Below are 27,839 nucleotides of genomic sequence, written 5' to 3'. Positions count from 1 at the left end.
TTTAATTGGTTCCACTGTGTAGGTAACGAAAATTGGTCTAACATTTTAAATATGTTATATGTATTTCGTTACACAATAGAATAAAAATGGTTAGTAAAAAATTATTCATGATAACATGAAAATTCGTTCAAAATTTGATCGAATTTTATTGAGTGACGAATTTTATATAAGTATCTAACTAAGAAAAAACCTAAATAGGTAATTCAGTTCCGGATTTCTATATATTTTTTAGGATGCTTAGTTTCACATACCTATTTCAAAATTTAGAAAATCGTAATACGCCCTTAATCGTCTATGTCACTTTACTTCCAAGTATATTATGTTTATGTACAGTCGCCATCAGATATATCGGAGCGGACGAGCTGCTCACAAATATCTGAACACGCCTCTATTGTCAAGGCGTTAGAGTGCGTGTTCAGATATTTTGAGCACCTCGGCCGCTCCGATATATCTGATGGCGACTGTACTTAGACAAAGTTGTAAGTATTTTAATGGAAAACAAGAAAATTCTAAAGACCAATTGTTGTACCTAGTATAACAGAATACTTTAATATTTAGTATTTATACGTCTTTGTAATTTCCTTGAAAATTTGAAAACCTATAAAATGGGCTAATGTATCATAATGTAGATTTAATGATAATATTGACTTATAATGATAGGTATTATCCCCTATGATATTATTAATAGTATTCTATAATGTTTATTTTTCATTACATTTGAATCTTATTTTTTTTTGGGGAAAACAGTGATTTTACCATAATAACTAAATTAAAATCACGTTGTTTTTTTAAATGGCTTGGTATGAGCTCGACTGGTAAACTAGTGTTGTGTATACTAGTCTTAATTAAAGTTATTTTTAGGCGATTATTTAGCTTTTATCAACACATGAACATTGTTTGTCTTCTTAGGTAGAAACAGGCAAAAAAATTTGTTTTCATTTGAATGCCTTTTGTTAATTTGTGCCATTTTTAACCAAAAGGGTACTTATTGTCGCTTGTCAGTAAGGCACTATTTCCATATAGCTTCAATTAGAAATCAACCTTATAAACAAGCGACAATGTGGTACCTTTTGGTTGAAAACGTCACATATGTTCTGAGCCTATTCTAAAATAATATTCTGAAATTAGGTTTCGGAGCATTTCAGATAAGTGCCGGGTATGTGACGCTAATATTATGAACCATTCTGATAAAGCTTAGCAGATATCTGCAGATCATTAAAGTACCTGCCATAGGCATCACGTCCCCGACCAAGTTGACCGTTTTTGGAAGGCCCTCATTAGAAGAGCTGATTCACAAAATGTTTGAAGGCTAATGGGGCCTGTAGACGGGCCATATTTTCACTGCAATATGTAGCCGGCAAATATTGGTGTATTTCTCTAACATGTGAGTAAACGAGGGACACCAATAGTTGCCGGCCACATATTTTGTAAATATCGGTGTTGTACTGTACCTAGTGACAAGTGCCGTATTTAAAGGCACAGACGTATCTATCTTTTGTACAGTGACCATTATACAAAGCGAATAAGTTTACTCATATCCATCTGTACACGACTTTGCCTTAATAATGCGTGTTTAGATGTTTTTGAGCAGCTTTATAGTATACTGATTTAAACTAACGCGATTTTCACTCATAATTTTAAAGCTAACACGGAACTTAATCGCGTACAAACTTACGTTTATTTATGGCCTGACGTTTCGAACGTGACGTTACGTTCAGGCAGACTGGCGAGGAATTGTATCAACATCTTCTTGATACAATTCCTCGCCAGTCTGCCTGTGACCACGAACGTAACGTCACGTTCGAAACGTCAGGCCATAAATAAACGTAAGTTTGTACGCGATTAAGTTCCGTGTTAGCTTTAAAATTATCTATAGCTTTATAGTATCGATAGATATATTTAATGGAGATTGTACTCGAGAGTAATGTAGCTATCCGTGGATTTCTTATGCTTAAGAAAGCCTCATCATCACACAGAGCCTGAGAAGGCCTGGCAAATAAGGCATAGATATATAAGAACGTTAGTTATTTTTTTATTAATATGACTTTATACCTTCTATTTTAGCAGTGTTTTTAAGTACAGATTACCTAATTTAAGGCCTTGTCTACATACAATTGGTTCCATCGTGTAACGTAAAATATTCTTGTAACACTACTTGCGTAACACAATGGAAAATTTTGTAATTAATGGCCTAGAAGAAAAGTACATTTTTTTTAAATAAATAAACCCAAAATGATGGATAATGTTAAGTTTTTATAATTTGCGTTGTACTATGTCCGTGCCTTGATATGTCAATTTAACATAAAATGTAGCTAGGAATCTGTATATCGAACATTCGTGGCGGCTGTGTATCTTTATACATGGGGTAAAAATTAAATTGGGGTAAAAATTGTATTAAATTTTTTAATAGCGCTATACTATTATATTGTTAGCTGTGAATGGTATATAGTCGTTTACTTTGCTATCTATATAGACACATATATTATTATAATCATTTATCACATGACGAAGCAAAAGTCTGTTTAAAACACCCAATGCGATTTAGAGAATTTTTGTTGTTTTATTGGTTTCACGAAATAAATTTACAGGCTCGAAATATTTTGTCGTTGAACTGTATATATACCTAGGTATTTTCCGTAGCAACAAAAAATATTCCAATTAACCAGTTTACTCGTAATAGAGAATTTAACCGGTTTAAATTCTAAAAATGGGTGAGAGTTTCCTGTGTTAGAATTAGTTGAATTTTCGCTTACCTAATTCTGTAGTGGCTATGGCTAGTGTCACTAGTGTCAATACGAGTAGATTGACATTTTTTTACTTAATTTCTCCAACGACCTCACTTCGATGGCGAATATTTTGTGTTCGTAGTATTCGTCTAACTTGACCAGAACAGTATGAGAGTGTCATTATTATAAACGTCTTATTTTTATAGAAAATTTACATTAATGATGACATCGCCACACATTGTCATTGCAAATGCCGTACAGAGTTATTACTGATTCTGTAGTAAGTAAAAAAAAAACATATACACAGTACGGACGGCAAAGCAATCATCAGCTTGTATTGTGTATATTTTTTTGTTGTATTGCGGAAAACATACTCCTCGTAAATAAGTTTACCAGTCTTCAAAACCAAATACCTAGGCAACTATTACAGTGAGTTTGGATACTAACATATCCAAATCATAGAACTGACAAATTGATGGTATATGTATGGTGTAAAAAACCTGTAGGTACTTAAGGCCTTACTTCATCTAAAATTTAATTGATTCCGTAAGTTTCTTTGTGTAACGAAAGTAAGCCAACTTATTATACCCCTCTCCAATGAATTTTTAACCTTATTTAAGTGGTGACATTCCTACGAAAATTTGGGCCAAAGACGTTCTTTAAATGGCCAATCAATTAAGACGAAGTAATGCTTTAAGTAACTAGATTTTTTTATTCCACCAATGTACAGTTTAAGAAAGTATTATTTTAACCAAAACATAGTTGTTAGAACTTCCCAGAACTATTGAACAGAACATCTACAGATCTATTTTTCGATGTCTATTTCATGTAAATAACTATTTCAAAACTGAATTGATCACTTGTGTGGGAAAATATGACATGACTGTTTTTAAAGTATAGCCACTACATAAACTCTACAGACTGTCATCCGTATAACAGAAATCTACCCTTACAAATGTCAGCTAAAATCGCAAACCTTGTAACTCCATTTCAAGGATATTAGCAATTGCTACTTTAGCCAACGTATATCTAAAGTTGCAAATCTTTTAACTTTTTTCGGAGGAGATGAGGTTTTTGACTTTAGCCGACTTTTATGGCATCCTGCAGCGACCATGGCACGAACAACATGAACGAGATGAAGTGTAGGCTAAACTCGCATTATTTGGTGACACGCCTAATTCGGTGAATCGGGTTCACGGCTTCGGCGGCTTTGCCGTGAGGTCCATTTAAAAGGCCCTAATTCACTAGCTTTCCTGGGTGTCATGCTTCATGCTTCAAAACTTGTATCACTGAATTAGGCGTGTCACCAAATAATGCGAGTTTACCCTACCGCCAAGGAATTGGATGTGTCAATTCGTAGATATTCATAGTGATAATCATTTGACATCCGTACCGGGTTTCATGGTGGTTGTCTCTGCGAAAAGGTACGAACTGGCGCAGATATCAAATTCCTTGACTTTACATAGAGGTACCGCAGCTAGTGTATACTATCAGCGCCCATGACTATGTCCATACTGTCCATAGAATATATTGTGGTCGTATTGGTGGTCATAGTTACCGCTCATATCCAAATTTTCCCATGTGACTTAGAAAACTTGTAACACGTTTGTTGTTAACCGGCTTAATTCTTCACCTCGTACCTCACCTCACGTTGCGTTGAATTGTGGACGGTATTTGGTGCTGAGCAAAGTAGTTTTTAGAATGAAAGTATTTGGTGAGTTACGAGGTTCAGATATATAGTCTATGTAAAAAATAGATTAAGGCACCAAGTGTATAAAAACAAATATAACGCAAATTGTATTTTTTTTGTATTATTGTACTTTGGCTTACGGACAGTTTCCGAATGTAAATAATGATAATGCATTGCGTTATTTATAAATTTTATGTAATAGCGTTTATAAATAAATGGCAAACTAAATCTTTGTTTGTAATTACTTCACATTTCCCCTACTGTTGTACCGCCATTAATGGGTGACAACAGGGTATACATTTCCCTAAGCTTAAGATATAAGTACAATATATACATTGATTAAAAAATATGTACCTACTAATAATATGTACTACTACCTACTTACACTTATTGATAAATAAGTAGGTAGGTACCTAGCTCTAGTTTTGGCGTAGGTAAATGAAAAAATAGAGGTTTTAGACAATTTTTATTTTATAATTTAAAACATCAATTAATATTTTGAACAATAAGTATTTACAAATTATATTAAGTATTGATATTTGTGACTAGATTCATTTGTATGAGTGAGCATATCATTCACATTGCCCGTACATTCCCACGTATCCCTTAAAGTAGGTACTGCCATTGTATATAAATATAAACGAAAATAACAAGAAACCAGTTGGTCGTTCCTTTCTTATAATTATAATGATACCTCAGGAACAGTAAAAACAAGGGGGTACCAACATTCCATAATTCACAAACAAAATAAAACACTTACAAAAGTTAACGTTAAATCTCACCGCAACAATTATATTAAAATATCTTAAAATAAAATCACATTGTGATGTGCTGGGACGGGATAATCAGAACTGAGTTATATTTAACTATTAAAAAACTAACACGCACACTAAAGTTTATAATACTAAGAATAATGTGTTTTAATTGTAACTGGCCATCGAGGAATTAAAAGTCATAGCAGACAGATTTGAATAGATAAAAAAAATACAACAATTAAATTGATTTGATTCCTTTATGTAACAAAAGTCGAACACATAATAAGTATGTGAATCAACTGAATCAACATGTTTCGTTACACAACGGAATCAATCATTAATCAAATGTTAACGAATTACAAAATCAATAAAGGGTTTCACTAAAGTACACAAAAAATTCGCAGGCGAACGTCTTTTTTTTAAATTTTGGTGCCATATAGTTGGTCAAGCAAATCTTGTCAGTAAATAGAAACAAAAAATTTAATCTTATCCCCTTCTTCTGGGAGCCAGCACCAGTGCAAGACAAAGACAGTATGACTCTCTCCGTCTACGCCCGAAATGAGACAGTCCCTTGACAAACTATACCACATATTTATTATAAACCAATTTTATGCCATTGTTTATGTCAGTTTGTTTACTAATCCGCTTCACTGTATCGACGCAGTGATGATGTATTTTTGGCGTCATTTACCGACGTTGCGTATTTTGTAAATATAGAAACATGTCTGCCGGCGAACTGGCCAGCTACCGAAATAATTGTGGATTCCCGAAATCTATGACGAACTAAAATTCTTATTCCTTATTGCCCAGTTTGCCCATCTAAGTACATTATAAATTATCGCCAAAGTTGATGTCAAGTGACAAAAACCTGGACACTAATGTGCAATCGGGTGTAGGTGTAGCAGTCACAGCTAAAGCCCTAAGGGCTAAACTTCTATGTAAAAAGTCTATGGCTCAGGTGTCTATATCTCTAGAGGGCCGAAGAGATGCTTCGCTTGGCAGTCTTCCTTCTCGTCTCCGAGGAACTGCGCGAACAGCTCCTGATATCTGGCTAAGGTGAGGCCGCCCTTCTTCCTGTCGTCATCCTGAAAGGAAAGGAAGGTTTGTGAGAAAACAGAGTACGAGTAGAATTTGAACTTTTAATAACTATCGTTAGACCACTGATGAAACAGCTTACCCCGGGGTTTTGGAAACGGGTAGGTGCCCGCTTCCAAAACCCTAAGTTGCTAAGCCTAAGCCTGTTTAAGCCTAACCAAAAAATAGGTAAAAACTGCAACAGAAAGTATTTTATCATTTCTAAGCACAATTTGACCTGTACTACCTATTTTTATTAATTCATAGTTTGGTAACTCTTATAATAAACAAAGTTATAAATACACAAAATCATTCCAGCAACCAAAACACCGGGGTATGAACATCAGTCATCGAAGCATGTCCAACATCGTGGGATTTATGAGGTCATCGGTTGATCGAAGGCATTAAATACGCGATGCTAGTTAATTTTGTTTTTCTCAATGGCCCAACAAAAGCTAGACGAAAATTTACAAAATTAAAGCATTCTTTTAATTCCAGTAGCTTCGAATCCGCCCACCTACTCGTACAAGGGGCTTGCGTCACAGATTGTATTTTGAATGTGTTATCTTTTTTCTTTTTTTTCTGTACCCAAAGGGCAAAAACGGGATCCCACTACCAAGACTCCACTGTCCGTCCGTCCGTCACCAGGCTGCATCTCATGAACCGTGATGTGTTATCTTATGCCTACATATAGTACAGTCGCCATCAGATATATCTGAGCGGTCAAGGCTCTCACAAATATCTGAACACGCCTCTATTGTCAAGGCGTTAGAGTGCGTGTTCAGATATTGTGAACATCTCGGCCGCTCCGATATATCTGATTGGCAAGGACAAGGACAGCGTTGCCATGACATGTAAGCATATAAGCGCCACTTGCACAATCCCACTAACCCGGGGTTAACGGTTTAACCGGTTAACCCCGGGTTAGTGGGATGGTGCAAGTGGCCCTTAGGCGTAAAACCTTCTTTGGATCGCTAAGTCAGCGTACTTCGTCAAACTCAAATAGCGGGCGAGACTCGTCATATGTGTATGACGTTCTCTGGTCAATGGATAACACAGCATATCAGCTATAGTCGAAAATTCAATTTTGTCTATGTTCTTTGTCGTCATCAGTGACACACGGCAATGACTCAATGGTAGTACTCATCTACGTAGGAAGCCTTCGATAAGGTGGGCTGTCGACGGTGTACTTGTTTACGTATAAAACATCACAAAACATCTTTTAATAGGAAATGTGCATGGTTTTGAAGAGAACCATTTCAGATTTTAATTCACAGTATAATGTTTCTATCAACGTTACGTTTATTAAGCTAGTAAATAATAAGGTACCTATAATTATTAGTAAACGGATCGCCTATTACGTAAAGTCAGCGAAGGATATTCTAGTTTTTATAGCAATTCGGAGTTTTGCGTAGATGTTGAGTCTAAAGGAAGTTATTGACATCTTGAGCTTTGTTCGCTACGTGCTACGTATGATAACTACTAACTAGTCAATTACTGCATAATTAAGGAAAGCTGATTTTATCGCACAAAATTGGCAAGCGGCCAACGAGAGTGTTTTGTTGCGTTTCGGAACTCGCGGTGTGTCGGACGTATGTTTTAATAGAATTCTTCATTCTGTTGCTCTATCAACGTAAAAGCTACGTAATATGAGCGTCACCTGGATAATTTATAATGTTTATTCAAGAAATAAATACTTGTTGGTACGCTACAGTTAGCAAATTATGCTGTAAAGTCGTCGTCAATAGAACTTGCAAATAATGTTAACAAATATGACAGATTTTGTTAGCGTTTGACACATAACCTAACATTTTTACGAAGGTTATTTTCCCTGAAATATTAATAATTAACATTTAATTTAACTAAAAAATTATATAAATTAAATATCCATACTAATATTACAAATGCGAAAGTCTGTCTGTCTGTCTGTGTGTTCCCTCTTCACGCTTAAACCGCTGAATCGATTTTGATGAAATTTGGCATAGAGATAGGTTGAGTCCCTGAGAAGGACATAGGATAGTTTTTATCCCGAAAATCATCCCTTAAGAAAGTAAAAAGCGGGGTGGAATTGAAATAATTAATGAAGTGCCTGCTAATTTGTGTGCATAATATGCTCAACTTGAATGTTTGCTATGATAATTTTTCCAGGCGCTACACTTACTTTAGCTGCTGTTACTAAGTCCACGCAGACGATGTCGCGGGCAAAAGCTAGTTTAACTATAAAAAGACTGTTAACAAGGTCATGGTTGTCCTTTTAAAGGGCGATATTACGAAGTAATGAAGGTAAAATGGTTTGTTTATTGGCAAGTTCTATTGACGACGACTTTACAAGTAGGTACCTATCTGACTCTATGGACGGCAGTTTTTATGTGTAAAAGCAAGTGCCATGGGACTAAAGCCAAATTTTTTTTCGCGGTTTCGGGGGTTGGTCCCACAGTAAAAGTTGCTCTGTTGCTGTAGTGGTCAGGTCGTGTCTTGTCATTTCAGTCAGTCTCGGTACAAAAAGTAAATACTGACGTTGAATGAAGTAGCATGACAAATACGAACGTTTCCGAGAAAATACGGTGGAGAACACGTATACACACACGTACACGTCTGGACAATCAGCAAAACCATTGGCTTAGCCTTAGCACACCTGCATACATATTTGTATACAAAGATGTTAAGTTAACAACTTAGCTGACTGTACATCGACAAGTTGATTATTTAACAACAATTTGAATACTTAACCAACAATTTTATGACGTTTTCTAACTTTCCAGCCTTTAATTTGGTCGCTTAAAGCGTTTGAAGTTATACAACTCGTTAAAAGTGTTAAAACAAACAAACCGTATTTACTGATGTGACGTCTTGGCAAAGGGTTAGGCATGTTTGCTTTCAAAATACGAAACTTTGTCCTTATATATTACTTTTACCCTCTTTTCTTATGCAAGCAATTCACGTTGCCTTATTTGAGCAAATAAGACTACACTTCTTTTGTTATTCTACAGCTAATAAAGTACCGTCAAATGGGTTGAATAGGTACAAAACTTTAAAGGTCATTTACCTGACAATTTCTTAAAAATACCCACACAAATTTTATCATACAAAACCTACGATTATTTTCAATTGAATAATACAATTTGTGTGGGTATTTTTTTAAGAAATTGTCAGGTAAATTAAATCACAGTTTAAGTTTTGTCTCTATTCGCCCCAGCCATCCCTATTCTCCCCAGTTGACTGTACCTAATCGTATATCTGCTACTAAATATGGGGCATTTTCTATAAAAAGGGACCTTATTGTCTATGGCGCTTACGCCGCACAGCGTCGCGCGGCATTGTAATTATATCAGAGCATCGTTAATAATGGCGTAAGCGCCATCGACAATAAGGTCCCCTTTTATAGAAAATACCACATATAATTTTACGTGATCTACGAATTAAATTAAATGCTGGTAGGATTAAAACTTAGCTTTTCAGTTCAAGGGCGAAAGTTCTAAGTTGCCGCAAAGCTCTGGTTTCCTAGGAAAATACTATTAGGATTAGGTACTCATCCATATTTAGCCGTATTATTTTGTATGGAGACGCTCGGTATATGACGGTACCGCTATCCTAGGAAAACAGAGCTTAGATCAATCCTACCGATCGGCTGCTGATCGCTCGTCAGCCTGATATTGCATACTGTCAGCTTTTCATGTCAGGGACGACAGTCTTAAGGCCGTGACCGGCTTCCGGCGCTTCGTTTTCTATGGAAAGCATCACGTGATCACCTGTCATGTCATAGAAAAGTAAGCGCCGGAAGCCCCGGCCCGGTCACGGCCCGGTCTAACGTGAGTCATCCTAACTGGTCTGAGCTACATACCAAAGTTTGCGTCTCATACGAGTGATCAATCCTATCGATCGACTGTTAGTCGCTCGTTAGCTCGATATTGGAAACTGTCAGCTTTTCATTTTAGGGACGACAGTCTAAAGCTGGTCTGCCCGCGCAGCATGGTTTTCCCTATCACTAAGTCCGTCACTTTCGCACTCACATACTTGTTAGAACGTAACAGGCATGGTGATAAGCGTACCGTGCTACGACTCCTGAGCTACATACCAAAGTTTGCGTCCTACACGAGGGATCAATCCTATCGATCGACTGTTAGTCGCTCGTTAGCTCGATATTGGAAACTGTCAGCTTTTCATTTTAGGGACGACAGTCTAAAGCTGGTCTGAGCTACATACCAAAGTTTGCGTCCTACACGAGTAATCAATCCTATCGATCGACTGTTAGTCGCTCGCGTCGCTCGTTAGCTCGATATTGGAAACTGTCGGTTTTCATTTTAGGGACGACAGTCTAAAGCTGGTCTGAGCTACATACCAAAGTTTGCGTCCCACACGAGTGATCAATCCTATCGATCGACTGTTAGTCGCTCGTTAGCTTGATATTGGAAACTGACAGCTTTTCAGTTTAGGGACGACAGTCTAAAGCTGGTCTGAGCTACATACCAAAGTATGCGTCCCACACGAGTGATCAATCCTGCCGATCGACTGCTAATCTCGATATTGGAAACTGTCAGCTTTTCATATCAGGGACGACAGTCTAAAGCTAAAAGCTGGTCTGAACTGCATACCACAGTGTTCGTCCCACACAAAGTGATCAATCCTGCCGATAGACTGTTAATCACCCGCGAGTCGTCATTGACATCAATCTACTTCGAGACTTGCCAAACGCCCTATTCCTGGGTTGTTATTCCGATATTAGCGCAAGCAAGTGGAAAGCACGAACCAATTAGTGTAGGCATGTGTTTTGTTTACGCGTACTTACGTAATATGAAGTAGATTTGCAAAAAAAACGGTTTCAACAAAAAAAGACGGGTGCTTAAATTTGAACCTCATTTTGAATTATTGTAAATCTTATTTTTGCTTTAATTTTAGTTATAAACTGAAGATTAAATAGGTAGGTATAAGTACCTATGTCATGTAAGTAAATTTTGCTTCTTCCGTAGAAAAAACTCAAGTCTTCTCTAGAGAAAACTTAAGTCTCCGAAGTCCCGAACCATTTGAAAATCTTAAGTACACTCAAGCTTCGACTTAATTACTAAAGTCTTGCAAATTGAGAAAAGCCTTAAAAAATAACTAGAATAACTATAGAAGTCTGACTAGTGCTGAAAATTGATCCCACGGGAATTGTCATTTGTGTCGCGAGCGACTCAACTGATTAAGCGCGCAACAATGTCGAATATTGTAATGCGGCGCAAAAGGTTTGACGTATATAATTTTATTTTAGCCAATCAAAACTTTTATTGACCAATCGCAACTTTTTATAATTGTGTAATTAGGTAATATTAAAAGTTGCGGGCGGGGAGTGCATTTATGGAGATGGTTAACTTTTACAGATATATGTGTCACTAAGGACAGTTTTTCGAAATCGAAATCTGGATGGTTCGATCATCAGCCGGCCTAGCCAAGGTGACAATCGCTATCGTGTTAGCAACACTGTTTGTAAGGATCATTATTTATTGATAGCTTATATTTTGATCATTTTTACTTTTACGATTAGCTTAAAAAAGAGTATCAGTTGACCCTTACTTGTCACTGGTTCCCGCCATGTTGAATTGTTATTAAAAGGCGGGTACACTGTGACAAGGGGCAGTTCGTGTACAGACGAGTTACAGTGTAGACGTTTTGGAATATTTATTGTAAATTGGTCGTTATTATGTTGGTAACGAACGAATAAAGTTAAAATATTGGTACAAGTATTAGTTTTCATCATCAACCCGGTGGTAACCTAACAATCGCTTCGATAACGAAATACTTTGTGTCTCTCTATCACTCTTCGATATTAGTGCGACAGTGACAGTTGCGTTTCGATCGCTACGGAGCGTTAGCGATTGGCGTGTTGGCTACAGTGGCTACGCGGCCAGACAGCCTAGCAGTAAGAATTCGAGAACTAACGTATTTTCGTCACATTCTGCAAGTACCACACATCCCCACTTTAATTTAATATTAAACATAAACACATAACAGATTAACGTGGACAGTGATGGTTATAATCAAAGAGATCTAGAAGATTTATTCCGATCAAAACTGTGATAGGTGTTGTAAAAGGTTCTGGTTATCGTCAACGTAACTTTTCTAGGTTACGTCCAAAAGTGATTCAAAAGAAATTTAAAGCGAAATAAGACAGGTTTGGTATGTGGCAATTCGTTGTAAAATGTCGTTTAAAGAAAATCTATTTTACGTGGCTATGTCTCAACTTGTCATTCTGACGAGTCGAATGACTTCAGTGCTCTACAATACTACAATCTACGGTTAATTTGCGATTTCAATAGAAGCCGTTAGTACGTTTATCTTACAATTTAATTTAGAAATAATATTTTATACAATCGTGATAGCTTTTCAGTCGAGTACCGTGTTTAGGTAACGAAGCTTGCTGAGTTGCCTGAGTAAGGTACGAGATTGAAAAGTTTGATTTATCACTATTGTATACAGTACTTCTTCTACGAGTCATCTAAAATAATACATGTTTTACTATAAAACCTAAATAATTAATGAAAATTGGTAAGTATCTCAGTAGACAAATAGTCGCGCGTTTATCTAAAATATATGACATTTTTATTAATTACATAACATTATTAATTTTAATTTAATATTTATTTTCATTCAATCAAGTTGTAATCATTGTATTTTATTTTTGATTTAATTTCATTTCTTTTTAATTTCAATTAATTAATATATTCTTGATTATTATATACTTTTATAGCTTACAATAACATTGTGATTATTAATACACATTTGTACTAACAAAAAAAAAATGAAATTGAATTGAAATTGAAATTATGTGTTTTCTATAGGACCGCGGCGGCACGTGGCACGTGATTGGTCAAATTCTTTATAGTTGACTACAGCGTATCGAAATTAATATTATAGTTGAGTTGGGAGCCCATATATGAAAAGTACGCAATTATGCTTTGCTATACGAAATTTTAATTCAACTATTATAGTCGACGAGTAGAAAAACTAATAATATTTAAAAACGCAGAGAAATGGCAGCGCGAAAAACTCATTATTTAATGCCAATCTTCATAATCCTTATGACAACAGTCAATCTATATTATGCTACTAGTATCTCAGTGTAAAATTATAAATAGCTTACGAGCGGAAAACCCATCAAAAATTTATGTGTCGCGGAGGCCAAATGACAAAGTAGAGGGAACACTATCACCTGTGTCACAAAGTAAAATTAGTATAATTATAGTTCGACAATCATGTATTAAAAAGTTTTAAAGTTTTACTTAATTTATAGTTTGATATACTTAACATTCAGTGCAGGTTCGGGCTCGGCTTACTAAAGTTATACTATATACGTTTAAGTACATTTGTATTTCTTGTATTTCGGTTTTTCGTTAAAAGTTTTGTACAGTCAGCGGTGGAAGTGCATGGTCACTTTATGAATGAATTCCATTCCTAATGTGTCTATGCAGTTTTGCATCTGGCAGTACACACTTTGGCTTGTGCTGTAGGTACTTATGTGTATAAGTACATTGTAATTATTATATTTGATCTTTGTATATTTAATTATTATAAGTGAGATCCTGTAATTGGCTGTAATTATATTGTAGCTTATAGAAATGTTTATAGCTGTTGGTTGTCCATGTATGTAATAAAAAAAAGTCAAGTAAGACGTATGCCACGTGTAGTCTTTGTTTGTATTGTCACAGAATTTACGATCATTAATAAGTATACAAACTTTTACCGTAAGACATTGCAATAAAGTGAAAATCTGTGTACCTAGATTTTTTTTACAATTTTGATTGTTCCACATGGACAAGACACATTTGTATATCTACGAAATCCCTCTTTATAATATTGGTTTTCTATAATGAGAAAAGTAATAATGGCGTTTTTATTGTACGATTAAATGGAATTTTGTAAGGATGTATCGTTACGCCCAGTCTTCGTAATTATTGTAACAACCCCATTGGTTGGCCGGTCGAAGTATTTTACAAATGGCGCCAGCATAGGTTTTACCTGTTAATCCTACGAGTATCATATTCTTGTTCTTTTTTGAATTTTATGGCTTGGAAGCCAAATCCCTTACAAAACTAGATACATGGAAAATCTATGCTGGCGCCAAGTTCATCAATCATATATTACATTTCAGTAAGTATGTGGGCAGACTGATTTCTTTTTGTAATATTGAACGGATTGCTCTTACTTAATCCTCGATTAAAACGTAGCCTTTGCCAGTCGTTAATCGTCGGTCGTTAGTCGTTAAATGTACCAACTTGTATAACCTATGAAAGCAATAAGCACACTGATTACTAATTAATAGGGAAAAAAAATATAGGTACCTATATTTTTTATGCCAGTATTGCCTTATTGACAACTGACTGGCAATAAGTACCTTCATCCGACAAAATACTTACATTTAATAACGTATCAAAAGCATCATCGATGACCTTAATGTCTTCCACCACCATCCGCTGCACGCAGTCATATCTGTACTCCTCCACCCCCATGACTCCATCAGCGTTGATGTCAATCATCCTGAAGTTGGACTCGATGAACGCCTTCATCGCTTGAGGGAAGTCCTCGTACCGCTTTCCCACGCAGCTGTTCTTGACTGCTTGTTTGAACTCATCGACGGAGATGGTGCCGTCCTGAAAGTAAAGTTGGTGAGCGGGTGCTGGTCGGGCGAATGTTCCAGCGTTTTAAGCGTCTATTAGCATCATTGTTCTCAACATTATGGCGCCGTTAACACAAAAGGAAGATGCGCGCGCCGTCTAAACTAACTTTGCAAAGACTTGGCAACGGAAAAGTGTACAAGCGCCATCATAAACGTGAAAATCAAATGAAAATATGACGTTTATCACTGCGCTACCACACTTTGTCGTTAGCAAGTTGGTGTAGAAATTGCTTAGAGACCTTAGGCGGCTTAGGTCAAGGTAGACTCAGTGTCAGTTCTATCTACTTTTACGTATTGAAAGAGCTATAGCCGCTTATCCACTAGAGACAGCCTCGGGTCGAGCGGCTGCCGCGCTCCGAGGCCGCGCAAGTGGAGACGCTGTTGCCTCAACCTTAGGCTCGCGGTTAGCGTCTCAACTTGCGCGGCCTCGGCGCAAGGTAGCCGCTCGACCCGAGGTTGTCTCTAGTGGATAAGCGGCTTAACTCTAAGCATCACCTCTTAAAACAATATTTTCCGTTGAGAATAATGACGAAAAAACCCGGTAAAAACGCTGAATATCCACCCGGTATAATTGGGGAAGCGGTGCAGTAGCTGTTGCGTTGTTACTTTGTTACTATGTCGGTGACCTACGGACGTGGTAGAAAGAGAAAAGTAGCAGGAATTCTGTGAGCCTAAGATAGGCTAAGTACCTAGTCGTTTCAAAATCTAAAAAACCGATTGGACCCTTTCGGCCGCGTATGTAACCGAGTTTTGTAACCAGGTACAAAATAAGATTTTTTTTTCTTTTCTCCTAACCAGTTACAATTAAACTAGTAAAAATATTTATAGACTTGGAAATATTTTTAAATAGTTACCATGTTGTCGGACTGTTTCTTTTCAAAAAACATTTCCTTTACGACTTAACTAGACGAAACCCTGCTACGCGGGGCTCCTATTTCTAGGCGGTTTGCCCTTCGGGCATCTAAAGCTACCTAACGAACCTTAACCTACCTAACTATTACTTTAATGTGACGTCCGTGAAAACATTACATTTTGGGGAAAAAAACGTAGGTAGGTAAGTAGGTTAGGTTCGTTAGGTAGCTTCAGATGCCCGAAGGGCAACCCGTCCAAAAAAAGGAGGCCCGCGAAGCGGGGCTCCGTCTAGTTAAGTAACTGGTAACGAGAAAAAATAAAACTTTCTTCTTTTGTAACCTCGCAGCGGTTACAAAAGATAGTTACAAAGGCGGCCGAGAAAGTTTTAGTTTGTAACTGGTTACGAGAAAAGAGAAACTTTTCTTATTTTGTACCTGGTTACAAAACTTGGTTACATACGCGGCCGAAAGACTTTTCTCTTTCTAATAAGTGATGTATTAGTAGTCAGTACCATCGATAACACAACAATACCAGTTATAGTCCGACAAGAAATTGTAGAAAATAATTGAGGGCGCCACTTCCTACGTAACTGTCACATTTTTGACGTAAAATTCTTAAACATGGCAACAATTTAGTATGGAATTTTTTTAGTTCCATTTTATTTAATTTCTACTATTTCTACAGTTCTAATTACTTTGTCTACGGCAGAAGGTAAGAAAGAGTTCTACAGTCGAGTTGTTCATGCAAACTATGATGAAAGAAGAGTAAAAGTAGAGTAGCGTGTGTGTGGTGTGACAAGGAGAGAAATGCTTTGACCTAGGATGCAAATAGAACTTCATAGGGCCTACCCTGAACATTGAAGTTCGCAAATTGCGGCCATCTTTCTCTTTTCCTCTAATTAAGACGTAACAAGAGTGACAGAGTAAGATGTCCGCAATATGGGAACTTCTGTGTTCGCGATAGGCCCTCTGTTTTTTTTTATTAGCCTACTTTAGTGTCCCACTGCTGGGCAAAGGCCTCCCCTCATTTTCTCCACTCGACCCAGTCATCGGCATCGGCCCTCTGATATTTACGAGTAACTATTATGATATGACGATAGCTCCGCAAAATCGACATGGTGGTTGTTGATACGCAAAATTGTAACTAAGCGAAAAACAGTGTACTTGATGTTATCTAAATCAATCTCTAAATCCACCTATTTTTTGTCAGTTCTTAAGACTGCTAGAGTACCTAACCTACTTCTGTTTTACCAGCTTAGTCTATAGATTCTTTAAAGACTGTTTAATATTTACGTACAGTAGCTATCAGATATATCGGCGCGCCCAATCTGTGCATAAATATCTGAGCATAGCCTCTACACATCTCGCTTGCATTAATATGCGAGTATACGAGCGAGATGCATAGAAAGTAAGTTATGTAGACGTGAGCGAATGTGTCAGTGTCAAAACTGGGGCCCTATTCGAGATGCACAACTGTCAGTTTCGGCTTCAACATCAGTTCAACAGTGGAATGAATCATTTGTTCATCAACCGTGGAAAGTATCATTTGGTACAACCAAAACTCATTCATTGAAAAAATTATTCAACAAAAATCAACTTTGTTTTCTTACTACTATACGGTTTAAAATGGCTCTGAACCCGTCGTGGTTCGGTTTGGTTTCGTTGTCACCTAACTGTGGATTGCTAATGTCAAATTTACCTATTCGACAACACACGATTTCTTCCATTCAACTGAAGTTCAACACGTAACGTCACTTAACGCATGTCGAATACCGCTCCTGGTGGTAGTGGTACTGTTACACATCTGCTGCCTAACCAATCCTAGCCCGAAGCATTTCACCCCCAACTTAACCTAAAAGGCTGGCGTTGTCTGCGTGGCGTATGTATGTAAAGGAGGGGATAACCGACATAGTCAGGAACCTTGTCGAAGTCAGCCAGCTGGGCGATCTCCTCCCACAGGCTGAGCATGATGTGCTGGTACTTCTGTAGCCGTCCGGCGGAGCAGTCGCCCTTGCCCTCGAGAACGCACGAGCGGAGGGCTAGGCAGTGGAAGTCGTGCGCGTCGAGGTAACCGTTGTTGTCTATGTCTGTAAAAACGGAAATTCGTTTATAATTTTCGTTTAAAGGAATAATTATGACATTATGTGGGAAGTAAGTACGTCCATTTGAATGTTTTTTTTTTTGCGCGAGAATACGGTAGATTCGGACCATGCTAAGTTTTTATGCCAAGTATGGAGCAGGTATGCATTCTTACTGCCAAGTTTATGCAAAGTAAGCGTAATCAGAGTCTATATACCTAATTGCCAATTGGAGCATCTTTTTTATATTCTAAAGGTCTCACTTGATAAATTTGCAGTGTTAAAACTTAACTCGGATTTACGCATTCTCGGAAAAATCTAAATAGTAAAACATAATCTTAATTTTTCCTATTGAAAAAAAATCATTCCTGGAGTTTGTTGTTTTTCTAACTAAAAGCGACTTCCTGCCTCTATCTCGTAATTATTACTAATAAAGAATAATGATTAAGACAACTATAAGTTTGTGATTTCAGATGTGATGAGGAAGTTTCAACATAAATACATACTTATGTTTAAATTATAGAATGTTGCCAAGCCCTGCCATCAGACAATCACAGCAGATCCGTTGAATAAATATTTACCCGGTGAAAGATTTATGTACGATACGACGTTCGGCTCGACATTCTGTACGCCGTGGCGACATATGACTGAAACTTCGTACTGAAAATAGAAAATACTATACTCAAGACTAGAAACTATAAGAAGCGTTAATGGCCTGTCTTAAACAATTCGTGACATAACCAAACCGCACAAAAAGCTTTACTGTTATGTTCAAAATTTTAACATTCAACTATTACCTACTTAACTACGAGAACTACTCGTCTTTATCCAATAAAGCGCAAACGAAATGTAGGTAAATAAAGTGATTTTTTTATGACAGGAGGCAAAAAACTTTTCATGTTTGTAAAATGCGACATATACATAATACACTGCAGCTATGTACTTTAAGGATGACACGTTAGAACGTCCTACACTTAAATGTTCTATGGCAGGTGAACGGTGATCACGTGATGATTTCTATAGAAAACGAACCGGGCCCGGACCGTTCTAACGTGAGTATCGTCCTCTATCAAGGTAGTACTTAATTGTATGTTAGAAAAATTCTTAACTTTTTTATATATGATTTATTATTGCTTGCCAACAAATAGTCACGCACATACGCATGTGAATATACTAACGTAAATCCAATATTGATATCTGAAGTTTATTTTTTTTTATACAAATTAAATACTTTAAATATTAAACGACCGGTCTGGCCTAGTGGGTAGTGACCCTGCCTGTGAAGCCGATGGTCCTGGGTTCGAATCCCTACACACACACACACACAACACAACACAAGCCTTCTTGAGCTTACTGGGAATTAGCCAATTTGTGTAAGAATGTCCCTATAATATTTATTTTATTTATTTATTAATGGTTATGGACAGATATATTTAATTTTATTATTTTTAGTGACTTAAAATCTGTTATTGACTTTAGAAATCATTTTATAATACAACTATCAAATCATTTCAAGTTAAATGAGACATTATGAAATATTGTTCATACATAAATCAATCAAATAATTACCGTGCCCTACCAAGGCCCATGTGAAACAGACTATCACGTAACACCTGTGTACGAAATACTAATACGAATACCGTGATAAATATTTACCCATTTCTGTATTGGAGTATTCCACGGGCTGTCCCGTACAAACGCATTTTATTTCATTTACCGTAAAATGGGGTGAGTAGGAGCATAACTGTCATTCAAACCTCGATAACATTTTATTTTTAAATATGCAAACTGAATGGTGTATATAATAAGTGTTCCGGACGTTTGTATTTTAATTTTTATTTTATTTTGGGTAGTTCCATTTCATAACTTTGACGATAAACAGGAAATCCCACCTCACCCCGTAGTCCCTCGTAATTGGGGTGAGATGGGTTTTCATACAAAGGTGATTCTGGAAGATTGTTAGATCGATTTTTTTAAATTATGAGTCATCATCATCATTTTTATTCAAGAACAATATTACATTGTGTTTGAAATCTTAAAACTAGGCACATGCACACAAAAAAAAATATTACAAAAACAAACATCATAGCCACCAATAAAAATATTAATAAGACGTAATCAAAAAAAAATACTATAGCTCCATTTTAAATTGGAATACCTACATATTTTTGTAGCAGTAGCTTTAAAATCCCATCTCACCCCCCGTTTCTTCCCCCATTCATAACCCAACTCTCCTCGCGAACCCTACTCACCCCATTTTACGGTATTCCAACTTTTTAATCGGCGTTTAAAGACGACGGTTATTTTTATGTGCATATTTCTGAACATTTGTCACAGAAACACAAACTCCTATACCTACAAATCTTCAGAAAATTCGCGTTTGTACGGGACAACGGTAGACAATTTCATGGAATGCTCGAAAAACCGGACAAGTGCGATTTGGACTCGCCCACCGAGGGTTCCGTACTTTTCAGTATTTGTTGTTATAGCGGCAACAGAAATACAAAAAAAAACATCTGTGAAAATTTCAATTGTCTATGTCTAGCTCGGTTCATGAGATATCCTGGTGACAGACAGACGGACAGACAGACGGACAGACAGACGCACAAACGGACAGCGGAGTCATATATAATGTAGTCTGTGATGTAAGGTCCCGTTTTTTTACCCTTTGGGTACGGAACCCTAAAAAATACTCTGTTTCCGAAAGCACACTGAAGCGTATTTTTTATTAGGTATTATATTTAAACCAGAAAATATAATACCTAATTTGTAGTTGTCAAATATGAAATCGGCAAAACCCCTTGCCGTCGTATTTTTGGCCAGTGTCAAAACTGTAATAGATACCTAACGAATATTTAAAAAAAAACTTCTATCGGACCCTTCTAACAATCTTTCTGAAAATATTCAGCAAAGAAATGTATAGACAGCATCTTTTTTTTGTAAAATGATCGCATGCAATCATCGCCACCTAATTCAAATTAATTATTAGCTTAAATATTACAATTAAATTAAATTTGGCTCAGCACCGATCAGTGTCGCAACGGTGCGTAAATTGCTCTCGCTTGCCACTTGGCGGAGTGGACAATGGATGTATTAATTTAAAGTCTATGCCAAGACTACGGAACCTTCGTTTCGAAATGATAATTGACACAGAAGATTGAGCGCGGTTGCGATATGTGGAGATTTATGCCAATCGACGATAGAAACGCGACGATAGAGAAGCTTTCATATATTTTGCAGTCCTCAAACGGCTCAAATCCATAACACAAGCTACATTGACCGTTTAGAATATAGGTAGAAAAACTAAAAAAACTAAAAATAAAATAAATATAATAAAATAAATAAATAAAATAAAAACTATTTTATTCTAAACGAAGTCAATGTCGCTTGTGTTATGGATTTGAGCCACATTTGAGCCATTTGAGGACTGCAAAATACGTGAAAGCTGCTGTTATCAGCAATACGTTTACCCGTCCGTCGCTGATCCTGTATTGTGGACAGACCTGCAGACACATCTATGCCTGATTCCTGCCGTATTGACGGACAGATTACCGGACATATTGACGGACACATCTGTACGTTTATCCTTAGCTTGTTATATGCAATGTATTTCCTCATTCATCACATTATGGTATAAAATCGATGGATCAAATATGGATAGAGAAAACATTGAAGTGTACCTACCCAAAGGTCAGGAAACCTAACAGGACTCAAGTTTGGGCATAAAAAAGCAATGCACAACACAACAAGAATTAGGAAAACACAACAACAACAACTCATTAGTGTAACTAATTTGAATATTAGGAACGATACCTTCTTGCTGAGTCAGCCAGACACAAACTACTCGTAATTTAGCGAAGTTCGTTTCTAGAGAAGTTCAAGGCTACATACGGGACTTTTCAGAAAATAGTACCCAAATAGCGTGTTGTTAAGAAAAGCGAAGTGTTTGAATTTCTATTAAAAATATTTACATTAAATTGTTAAAAATAAATATTCAGTCCATGCTCATTATTTTAATTAAATAAATACATTTCATTTTCGATGTGAATAATTAATGATATTCTTAATTAAAAGGTAAGGTAAATTGGTTTGTTAACATTTTCATATAATTTATATTGAGCTCTATTTGACATGAATTTGTTTGAACATGAAACTACACTGACGAAACGACAAAATATATGAATATTTTATCGGAAATAGCTTCAATATCTTGACGATACTGTGACTAAACCTACTGTTTAATGAAATAATACAAAATAATTATGAAATTGGTTGTCAATTAAAGCGAAGTCAATACGTAGGGCATATTTAACTTAAAATCACAGTTGCTTTGTATTTATGATTGGTATACTTTGTTAAAGTAGATAATTACAAAGGTTTTTAATCGTTGCTTGGTACCAGTTACAGTAAATTGAACCATTTTTACCTTTATCATCTTTTCAGTTACCTATTCTTTAAAAAAAAAACGCCTAAAAGACGGTTGTGCTTAAATATAAATTAATTAAACGGGGTGTTGTGTGATGCCAATCTATGTTGAATATCTATCTATACATAAGCAATTTCGCAGTTGCTATGAGGTTTAGGCATCAATAGATACCACAGGAGACCCCAGGGCTGGTGCGTACTTGGGCTGGAGCTGGGCGGGACATGTTGCCAGACAGAGTGATGGCAGGTGGGCCAAAATGTTAATGGAATGGTGGCCGCTTTCAGACGAAAGGAGTGCCTGGCGTCTGTTGGCTCGTTGGGTGGACGACATTCGGAAGACTGCGGGTCACTTCTGGATGAGATTGGCTCGATCAGGACCGGGATAAGTGGCGTACTCGAGGAGAGGCCTATGCTCAGCAGTGGGCGATAGAAGGCTGATATGATGATGATGATGATGATCGCCCTGGCGGTAGAGCGAGGAAACGCCGCGCCAAACTGATGTATGGAGTGCTCACTCCATAAGTACATCAGTTTTGTTACCAAAAAGAGTGCTCATTCTAGAGTCTAGATGTCTACTTAATTCTCTTTGCCATAGGCGGACCTGCTGGATGGGGGTGTTCTTTTTATGATTAAGTTTTTTTTAATAGGTAAGTTTACTTTTAGTGGTAATTGTAATTTGTTTGTAGTTTTAGTTTATTTAAATAAGTTAGCTTATATTTATGTTAATTTAGTTAATTTACGGTCTTATTGTGTATGTATTTGTTTTACTCTTATTTCTTGAAATATACACGTTTTTCATAAATATTAATCGACATCAATTAGAAATATGATAGTGTATAAGAAAACGCATATATTGCGCGTGTATTGTTTCATTCTCAATTGCTCAAAGGTTGACTGGGAGAGATCCCTTATAGGGATAAGTCCGCCTTTGTACATTGTAAAGAACAAAAATATGTTCTTTTATTGTGTTTGTAATCTGTCTTATGTACAATAAAGTGTTTACATACATACAAAACGCAATAAAATTTGACGATCCCATCAAACGACATCACATTTCAACACGTGAAGTTGAGGCTAGCCCAATATTAGGTTTATGGCGGATATGAGAATTCCTACTAACATTTCTGAGTCATAAAGTGAATTTATTACTACTAATTTTATTGCTTTTCTACTCGTACTTTACGATATTTAGACTGTAGGTATTGCAATTAATGACTCCATAGAGCGACTGGTCGTACAAGGAAGAGTGGAGGGAACCAAATCATCTATGCGCTGGAATGACGAAATAAAATCCGCAGTTGCAAACCGCGTATCTAACGTATCACAGAATAAATAATAGTACAGAAAGGAAACTTCCTACCATTCCTACAAAACCGAAGTTTGACAACGGTTCAGGGACGAATCATGCTGTCCCTTTTAGGGTTTGCTCCCGGTACTGAATTCCCGGGAATTCTCGGTTCTCGCCATACAAACTCAGTACCGGGAGCAAACCCTAGTCCCTTTCTAATATATGGCACTATCCCTTTCGGCTATTTAGGGTTGTCAAAATTCAACTCTAGACTACTTTTCCACTGAGGCAGAGATGAGCAGAGATGAGAGGAGACGCGTTGTAACCCACATCTCTTCTCCGCTCCGCTGGATCAGCCTCAGTTGAAAGACTTAAAATCCTGGACACTCGTTTTATTATAGTTTCTACACCCCAGACTATATTTTTCAAAAATCCTAGAAACGGAGCGTTATAGAGGAATGAAATTTCGCTGAAACCACACACCATTTATTTACGCTCCAAGGTAAAGATGATTGCTTAGAACACAGTGAACGAAGCGGTGGATGAAAGCAGCCATGGTCCATGTAATTTATGGGTACAAAGTACTCGAACTCCAACTGCAAAGGTATCATTTACCTTTCCGAGTCCACGACCATTTTCTGGCAAATCTTTGCTCCAGTAGCTAAGGAATTCCACTGGACATAAGTACCTCTTCTTACGTAAGTACTTCTTAGTAGACGTTCCCTTCACTTAAGCTAAGTGCAAGTTGCTTGATGATGTCGAATTCCACCAGGATATACCTAGTTATTTCGTCGTCCATGGAGTCCTCAACAGTCCATTTCAATTCAATTCAATGGTTTATTGATAAAATACACATTTTACACGTCAAATTTACAAAGGTACATATACAGTTTTATATTATTAACACATTAATACACATTTTGCTATCAATTAGCTATTACATATTAGAAAATTAGATATTTTTTATATTATATATTACATGTCCATTTATTATTTAATCATTGAATACTAGGTACTAAAAACTCATCAATCGAGTACAAAGCGTCTATTTCAAGTTTTGCTTTTATTTGTCGTACAAATGAATTATAGCTAGAAGCCTGTTTAATTTCCGGAGAGATTGTATTGTAAACCTTAGTACCAATGTAACTAGGATTTTTTTTAGCAACACCAATACCACAATTAGTACCTAATAAGTTCATAAGAGAACTTCTTTTCTATATTGTAGATGCGTCAGCGTCATCCATTAGTTCAATAATCTAACAAGTGGCAGTCTGGCTGACTGTAATCTAGACGTGTTGGCAACTATGTCAGTTTGCATGTAAATATTCTGTCTATCGCGGATGATTCCTAATTCTATTCGTGTAAGTGTAAATAACGTTCTAAAATAATATTTCTCTCAATTAGTGAAGTCCAAACACTCCAAATTGACTCAGTTTAATCTAGTTTTAATAGCAAGTTATTTTGGGTTGGTTTGAATATTTAAAAGTTTTAGAACCATAACTGGATGGTTTGCTATACTTAGCGCCACTTGCGCCATCCCACTACCCCGGGGTTAAGCGGTTAAATCGTTAACCCAGTGTCAAATTGTACTGGTAACCATGGTAACTCCAGCTTGGTGCAAGTGGTCCTTAGTAAATTATAAAAAAAATGAAAACCTGTTTCTATTAATATTATATAAGAAATTCAAATTTCCACGGAATAATAACAAAATTTGTTTTAATTATAACAAAACGGAATAAATGTATAATCAAAGAACGTAGATATATATTTTGCAATATTAAATTACACTATACCTACAATGTAGGTAATGAATGTACAATGTCATTACCCTGTTAACTAATTTTGTACCTATAAAGCATAACCTAAACAGTACAACTCTATATAATTGTTAATAATCGGTTCTTAAATGTCCAATATATCACAAAATAATACTTAAGTAGGTTAATATAACATTTCCACGAATTGAAAAAGAACAGCTGAAATTTAATGAATTCCATTCGACTATTCAACATGTGTACCACTCAGATAATTAATCAAAACAACTATCGAAGTTCCTAAAATCTTCATTCAAAAATAACCTCTACTACTCAGAAGCTACGGTCCATTGGCACCACAATGCATGCAGGCTATCGATAGATAGATATAGAGCTAGATATTATTGGAGCTACTTTCGTAACATTTCCCAACAATCGTCGACAGATATATCGCATTGTAATACAAAAATACGCCGGCAGTTCAAGGACATTGGAACAACTTTGTTCATACTCGTAAATCCCACCTGTATTGTGCAGTCTTTTATCTCGATGGGCTTTCTGATGCACTTTTATCTCAAAAGCGGTTGTTAACCACTAGAGCAGGGGGCAGGAGTCATAAAACTACAGCCCGTGGGTGGGATTCAGCACGCGAAAGAAGTAAAATTACCTACACACAACTCCGGCCCGCGAAACGGAAGCGGATGCTTGATAGTGGCTTTTGGGTCAAAGAGTTTGGAGGACCTTGATCTAGTGGGATAGGTATAAGATGTTGTTCCTAGAACAAATGCAAATCTATTGCTATCGCTTCCAGACCTGATCCAAGATTTTATGAAGCGAATAAGCTCTAGACAGATGGACATGCCTACTTGTTCCTAATGTTTTTTACCAAATTCTTCAAAGGTTTTCCAAGTCCTTCATATTCGCTACATCTATTAGGAACTATGTCAACTATCACATTACAATTGGCCGCTAGACCAGGGTCACATGACCTGGCAGTAAACCTGTAGCTAGTAAACATTGTACGAAGCCACAACTGCCAATTATTCCCTTAATGGTCCATCTTATTCGATAATCAATCAAACACAATGGCATTTGAGTACCAGGAATACAAGTAACAATAACAGTGTATTCTAATATTTGGAGTAATGATACTGATGATAGTATCTGGGATCAAAGTCTTGGCTGCAGCGATTCGACAGTCGCAGTCGTCGTCTCTTTTAAATATCTGATCAACTTCAGAAAAAAGCAATTTCTGTCTTGGAGATATGGACAAATGAAATAGGTCATATCCAATAAAAGACTGGAAGGAACAAAGCTGGCTTTGAACTTCACCAATAGGTCTGTATTACGAGATAAGTAGGAAGGTATCATTGAAATATCTGAGCATGAAAATACACTATAGGTTATTAACTATAGCTGCATCCACAGCTACCTATTTTAAGTAGGTACCTACATAGTTAGTGCAACATTATGTGTGGAGAATGCTTAGGTTTATTTAAATTTTGAGTGGTACTTGAAAGAGGTTTAAGAAATTTGTGTGTTGATAGATGGGATCATAGATTGTTAGTGTCTGAAGGCTTTCAAAGTTTATTTGTCTCTGTATCCATCAAGGGTTAATTGAAGATAGTAGACGTCATCTCATTGTTATACCTACTTAATATCAACGTTGTTACTCGCACTCGATCGTTTCAAAGTTTTCAAACTTAACGACATACGGTTATAACTTAACCCCGAAAGTTGAATGTTGCCAGTATGAAAACTTAACTTATAAAAATAACATAAAAAAACTATCTAAACTGATTCAGTTTAGTGAAGTTTTACTAAAAACAACTAAAACACTTAAAAATAACGAAGACACAAACTAATCCGAACTTCTTTCATCACTTCTTAAGACACCGAAATATCAACTTAAAAAAAATTAATAGGACCGAAATTTTTTATCACACTCACCATATAGAAATCGAACCACAAACGTAACCCTGTTGTCCCACGAGTACGCCATTGTGACAACACAGACGGGCGGCGGGCGCGGCGGTCGCGAGGCAACTGGCCGCGCCGCTGCACTGCGCGTTTACCAACCGTACTACCAAAGCTGGGCAGTTGTTCCTATCGCTTATACCATGAGTACCGACTCTGATCTGCCAGTATAATGTGATCCCTCAAAAATGCTTTCGTATGTCTGTCCAACACTCATACTCTACACAATCTCAAAACGGCGAAGCTATGGGGATTCGCGAGATCTGTAGCTCATGGAACCACTAGTTGTTTAGAATCTCATCAAGTCTTCAACCAGAAAAAAGTTACCTACCATTCTCTTGGCGGTGGAGTATCCTCTTAAGTCGCGCCAGCTCTTTGACTTTTATACTATACGACTTCCAGATTTTCTTGGGATCCCATAATCCATATAACTGCGTTTGGGTTTTCCTTCCCTTCTATCTTTTCCTCCCTAAAAATGTTGATACATTATCTTCTAAGATGTGCAACAAATTTAATCGATGGATCCAAAGCCGCAATGTATCTAAAATAACTTGTGATTTGATGTAAGGTA

The 27,839-nt window shown here is 36.7% G+C and overlaps 1 protein-coding gene across 2 annotated transcripts; it reads right to left on the bottom strand.

Annotated features, from left to right (window-relative positions):
* Positions 1 to 4,863: 4,863 nt before the first annotated feature.
* Positions 4,864 to 27,386, bottom strand: LOC134746512 (sarcoplasmic calcium-binding protein, alpha chain). 2 transcript variants are annotated; one of them, XM_063680924.1, is made up of 4 exons: positions 27,242 to 27,386; positions 17,655 to 17,833; positions 14,636 to 14,869; positions 4,864 to 6,256 (listed from the first exon to the last, which is right to left on the bottom strand). In XM_063680924.1, exons 1-4 carry the CDS (start codon positions 27,291 to 27,293, stop codon positions 6,134 to 6,136), a joined length of 588 nt encoding a protein of 195 aa, XP_063536994.1. In that variant the 5' UTR covers positions 27,294 to 27,386; the 3' UTR covers positions 4,864 to 6,133. The 2 variants fall into 2 exon arrangements, with proteins under 2 accessions (XP_063536994.1, XP_063536995.1); XM_063680925.1 differs by having other exon boundaries at positions 17,667 to 17,833.
* Positions 27,387 to 27,839: the final 453 nt, after the last annotated feature.

Source organism: Cydia strobilella, chromosome 13 (genome assembly GCF_947568885.1).
Source record: "Cydia strobilella chromosome 13, ilCydStro3.1, whole genome shotgun sequence".
NCBI lineage: Eukaryota > Metazoa > Arthropoda > Insecta > Lepidoptera > Tortricidae > Cydia > Cydia strobilella.
The sequence above is the reverse complement of the archived record's forward strand: the minus strand, read 5'-3'. Positions and strand labels throughout refer to the sequence as shown.